At 42.8% G+C, this 6,061-nt stretch overlaps 1 protein-coding gene across 1 annotated transcript; it reads right to left on the bottom strand.

Moving 5' to 3' along the window:
• Nucleotides 1-542: 542 nt before the first annotated feature.
• On the bottom strand, nt 543-3,980 carry LOC127201981 (40S ribosomal protein S3-like). The gene is given in 3 exon segments (XM_051160584.1): nt 543-668; nt 3,223-3,260; nt 3,263-3,980. Coding segments are annotated over 3 exon segments (858 nt in total). The 5' UTR covers nt 3,957-3,980.
• Between the last annotated feature and the right edge of the window lie 2,081 nt (nt 3,981-6,061).

The raw sequence follows: 6,061 nt of genomic DNA, 5'->3' as shown, positions 1-6,061 counted from the left end.
ACCACAGCTTGTATATGGAGGTCAGAGTTGTTTCTCTCTTTTCACTGCAGTTCTGGAACCAGATTAGATTGTTAGGCTCTTGAGATAATCACCTTTACCTTCGGAGCTATCTCTTTAGCCTTAAGTGGACTATTTTAAGTTTACTGATATGTTTATTTTTGTGTGTATGAGTGTTTTACCCACATCTATGTCTGCGGATTATGTACATACAGTTCCCAAAGAAGTTAGCAAAGAGTGTCTGATCCTCTGGAACTGGAGTTACAAATGATTGTGATCTGCCATGTGGGTGCTGGGAACCAAACCTGGGTCCTCTGGAGAAGTGCCCAGTGCTCTTGATTGCTGAGCCATTGCTCCAGCCTTAAACAGAATATTTTTAAAAGCAAGTTTTGGTTCAAGGCATCCTTGCGATTACACACGCAGAGCCTCACAAACTCCCATCACTCCACATGGGAGAGAAACCTTTGTTACAACTGGATCTTCATCGATGAATCACTATCGCTCTAACGCTATAGTTTACACGAGCATGTATTTGTGAGAGGAAACTACACTTTTAACACTCCCATTCTCTGTGTTTTCACTCTCACTTCAATGTGGCCCTTTCTGTCTTTGGGCAGCAGTTGGTGAAGCTTTTCCCTGATGTCCTGTTGTCTGGATAAGGCTTCATTGTTCTGCTCACACAAAGTTTTAGAAAGAGAAAATTCATAAGGATGACTTTGCTTTCTTTTTTTTTATTTTTTAAAGATTTAGTATTTATATAGTATTCTGCCCACATGTGTGACTGCACGCCAGAAGAGGGCACAAGATCTCATTATAGATGGTTTGTGAGCCACCATGTGGTTGCTGGGAACTGAACTCAGGACCTTTGGAAGAACAGACAGTTTTCTTAACCTCTGAGCCATCTCTCCAGCACCCCCCCCCAACTTTTATTAGTTTTAAATTTTTTATTCACTTTACATCCCAATTGTAGCCCCTCCCTTGTCTCTTCTGGGTCCTACCTTCCCACCCTCCCCCCTTTTCCCCAACACCCCTCCCCTAGTCCTCAGAAAGGGGGAGCCCTTATTCCCTACCATCGGACCCCAGCCTATCAAGTCTCATCAGGACTGCCTGTATTATTTTCATCTGTGGCCTGGCAAGGCTGCCCCATCAAGGAGAAGTGAGACAGGCATCAGAGTCCATGTCAGAAGACATCCAGCTCCCCGTACTATGGGACCCACATAGGGACTCTGCTGCATAACCACTATATCTGAGCAAGGGGCCGAGGTCCTCTCCATGCACGGTCCTTGGTTGGTGCATCAATCTCTGCAGGTCCCCCTGGGCCCAGATTTGTTGGTCATGTTGTTGTTGTGGACCTCCTGTCCCCTCCAGGTCCTTCTATCCACCAACTCTTCCATAAGACTCCCTGCGCTCTGTCCAAAGTTTGGCTGTGAGTCTCAGCATCTGCTTCAATCCCCTAGTAGGTGGAGTCTTTCAGAGGACGTCTGTGGTAGCCTCCCATTCTGTTCCCTCTCTTCAGCCACTTCCAGTGTCTACTCTATTTGCCCTTCTGAATGAGCATTAAGCATCCTCCCTAGAGTCCTCCTTGTTATTTAGCTTCTTTAGGTCTGTTGATTATAGTATGGTTATCCTGTATTATATGCCTAATATCCACTTATAAGTGAGTATATACCATGCTATACCACTCCTGGGCATATACCCAAAAGATGCTCCACCATAAAAGGACATTTGCTCAATGGTGTTCATAGCAGCTTTATTTGTATTAGCCAGAATCTGGAAACAACCTAGATATAACCCAGGCCCAGAAAGACTTTGCTTTTTTAAATGTGGACTAGAACACAAGCCATGAATGGAAACCCTTTACCTGTTCGTGCCTGGGGTGGGTGCGCACCGGATGTCTGATCATCGCAGCCTGTTTCTGCTGCCTCCTGCCCTATCCCACTCAGAATCATGATGGTGGTGTGGAATGCCAAAATCTTTATTGCACACTCAGGTGTGTCTCAGAATGAGAGGACAGCACAGCTGTGGCCCTGTCTATCTTCTTTGCTCCCATGAATGAGTCTCTTTTGGTTGCTGTGGAATTTTGAGTACAAAATAGTAGTAGTAGTAGTTCTTCTTCTTCTTCTTCTTCTACTTCTTCTTCTTCTTCTTCTTCTTCTTCTTCTTCTTCTTCTTCTTCTTCTGCTTTCTTTCTTCTCTTCTTTCTTTTCTTCTTCTTCTTCTTCTTCTTCTTCTGCTTCTGCTTCTTCTTCTTCTGCTTCTTTTGCTTCTTCTTTGCTGCTGCTGCTTCTGCTGCTGCTTCTCCTCCTTCCTCTTCCTTCTTTTTTCTTTCTCTCTTCTTCTTTCTCTCCTTTTTCTTCTTCCTCCTCCTCCTCTTTCTTCTCAGGGTCTAAGACTTTGTCTGAGATAAATGGCAAACAAACAAACAAAACCAATAATGACACACAGTGAAAAGTTCTAAATAAAAAGAAAGCCTCTACTGTTTCTACACCTCAAGCATGACTAACATGGATCTCTTGGGAACAGAGAGCATGTGAAAGGATTTGAAACAGAAACAAAGATTACCAATGCCCTCATTTAAATTATCTGTGCTGCCCAGTTAATATCTTCAATAATCTTAGGTCAATTCAGTGAGTCCATCTGTATTAAAAGTAATACAGATGATTCTCCTCCCTACAAGCACAAATGAATTTGGTTTGATGGAGACACAATTGGTCCCTTCACCAAGAATCTAGTTTTGTCTCTTAATAGAGGCATCGTGACACTGCATATATGCAAGTGCATGCCTATGTGTGTGTGTATATGTGGGCGCACATGTGTGTATGTGTGTGTGATATTCTCTGCATTCTTCTGTGAGTCAATTAAATTTTACTATTTCCCTCGTTAAATGATGAGATGAAAACAATCTTCATGTTGTCTTATATTGATATGTCAGGTTTGATTTAGTCTCTTAAGAGCTTTAACCATTGTGACCCTCCCCTGGTGGAAGAGCATAAACTGTGCTGGCTAGGAGATGAGCCTCCTCCCTTCAGCTGTGCTCCAGGACACACCTTCTAGGTGACCAGAGGGGATCCCGAATGGATGGAACTTCAACTTGGCTGCTTGTATTTTTCTTTTTTTTTTTTTTTTTTTTTTTTTTTTTTTTTTCTTTGTGCAAGATTTATTAAATGTCTTTACAGGACAACATCCAGCCTTCAGATACAGCTGCCAAAACCCTGTTTCGGTTACGTTACTCGTAGGCACGGGCTGGGGCATGGCAGGCGGCTCTCTGGCTTCCCACCCTTCTGCTCTGAGATGGGCGTGGTGGGCAAGATTTCATCCTTAGGTTCCACGATGCTCACGTGGTCAGGCAGAGGCTTCTTGGGGCCGATCTTACCACTGGGGTCCCAGGGCAGCATGATCTTCACCTTGATGCCCAGCACACCCTGTCTGAGGAGCACATGGCGCACGGCGGTGTCAACGTAGTAGTTAACAGGGTCCCCACTGTGGATCATCAAGCCATCCACAAACTTCATGGACTTGGCCCTCTGTCCTCGGAGCTTCCCAGACACCACGACCTCGCAGCCCTTGGCCCCACTCTCCATAATAAACCGAAGCACACCATAGCAGGCCCTTCGCACAGCAAGCCCTCCTAGCAGTTTGTAACGCAGAGACTCAGCCTGGGCAATGGCACACAGACCTCTTGTAGCTACCTTCTCTGCATAAAGCTCTACACTGCCTTCAGGGAAGCCGAACCTCTTCTGAACCACTGCGGTCAGCTCTCTGATGCGACGACCTTTCTCCCCAAGAACATTCTGTGTTCTGGTGGCCAAAATGATGATTTCTGTTCTGGTTGGTGTAACTCGGACTTCGACTCCAGAGTAGCCATCTTCGGCCAGCTCCCGAGTGAGGAACTCATTCAGTTCGGCTTTGAAGATGCCATCAGCCACAAACTTCCTCTTCTTGGAAATCTGTACCGCCATCTTGCAGCCGCTCGCTGCCGAAAGGAAAGGCGCTTGTATTTTTCTAGCTCCCCACCACACACCTAATTGCTACAGATCGATATCAAATTATATATATACATATGTATGTATGCATATATATAACTGCTATAGATATATAACTATTTATTAGTTATATGTCATTTGGGATTATAAAATACTTTGCTTGTATTTCTGGGTCTTAGTGGCTGGTAAGCAGTTCCCCCTGGACCATGGCAATGAGGGAAGTTAGTTTTGTCTTTAAACATCTATTCTTCATTGAGTGACACTCGATCTTTGTTTATTCTTTTTTCCGTTTGTCTATTGCAATTAGCTAATTGTTTTTTCAATTTAAGACAAAGTCTTACTGTATATTTCAGCTGGCCCAGCTTCTGTATCCTGTGTCAGCTTCCTGGATGCTGGTATTATTATTCCTAAGTGCTCTGCTGTTTGTCTATTTTTAGCTCATATCATTAAGAGTCATGTGTCTATTAGGAAGAGCAGGCCTTCGGCATCTTACACAAAGTTACATTGGGCCTGATCTAATTCTTTTGTAATTCATTCTTGACAAGTATCTGAATTTACAGATTAAAAACTTTGAGTCCACAGAGCGGTAGTGGGGCACACCTTTAATCCCAGTACTTGGGAGGCAGAGGCAGGTGGATCTCTGAGTTCGAGGCCAGCCTGGTCTACAGAATGAGTTCTAGGACAGCCAAGGATACACAGAGAAACCCTGTCTAGAAAAACCAAACCAAACCAACAAACAAAACCTGTGAGTCCTCTATGTGTCTGTTGCTTTCTGTGAGTGTGAAATGCCTGTAAATTCCTGGGGAGAATTAGCACATTAGAAATAAAGTTCCTTGATTTAATGGAGCCCCATTCTGACAGGCCATAGAGATTAAAAAGGGTTCATATAAATTGAACATGCTTAGAATACTCATGAAACACAGAAATAAAATTTCCAATGCCAATTCAGAGCCATTTTAGAGTACAGGTTAACATAATATTAGTCTTTGGTAAGTAAGATTAATTTAGTAATTTAAATTTTAGAAAGCCATGTCACTTTTATTAGTTTTCCTTTTTTATTGTCAACAGAATGGGCAATATATATTGTAGTTTTAACATATTTTGGTTACTGTTGTTACAATATTAAATCATTAAAAATTCTATGTACTGATTGAAATCCTAGCTATTGTTTAGGAAAAGTTATAGAGCTCAAATTATACATCATCAATATGCTTTCTAATGGTAGAATTTATTTTTCTTCACAAAAAACTTCTCTTATCTTTCAATATACAATACACGCACAGTTTTATTTTTCTTTGTTTCCTAAACTTATCCTAAACTCATCAACTAGGCAATTATTTTCCAGCATGGGTGGGTGCATGCTTGTAATCCCAAGGCTGAGGGAGGAAGATCAGAAATTTAAGTGGCTTCCAGAGCTGTCTCCAAGATCCCCCTCCTGTTATTCATAGTTATATTATCATTTGGATTATAAAATATGGCACAGTATGTTCAACTACACTCAGTGACACCGGCAAACATCTTGTCTTAGCAATAATTGTATGTGTATGCACACTTTTTGGTGACTTTAAGTTTTGGCTGCTATTCCTTTCACTTAGTTAATGGATAATCTCTAGATGTTTACATGGTATTGATTTCTAAACATAATTTTGCACCTGGCTTGTGTGCTCCAGAAGGGACATTTCTTGTGGCCATATGACTATTTCAGAACACATGGGGTGGTGGCGGTAAGGGTGCTTAATCACGTGTGGCCATGAGCTTTGCTCCTCTGCTAAAAAAAGACTTACAATCTGTGGCTCACACTCTTGGTCCTCCCTTCGTACCTCTGTAGAGTTCTAAAAGTCAACGTAGTAGTTGAGCTGATGGGGGGGGGGGGGGGCGGTCAATTGTAACACCAGTAAAACCGAGCTTGGGATTTCGGTTTTCTGTAGAACACCCTTCCATCCCCAAACACATTGATTCTTAAACTTTCTGAAGAGTCTTCCACCACAAAGCAGGAGCTTCAGGTTTTCCTCAGACTCTTCCGGAAGTCTTACCCGCTCATCTATCTCTCTGTCTGATGCTCAGAGGTCCGGTCCTTCCAC

This window comes from Acomys russatus, chromosome 18, assembly GCF_903995435.1.
Source record: "Acomys russatus chromosome 18, mAcoRus1.1, whole genome shotgun sequence".
NCBI lineage: Eukaryota > Metazoa > Chordata > Mammalia > Rodentia > Muridae > Acomys > Acomys russatus.
The sequence above is the reverse complement of the archived record's forward strand: the minus strand, read 5'-3'. Positions and strand labels throughout refer to the sequence as shown.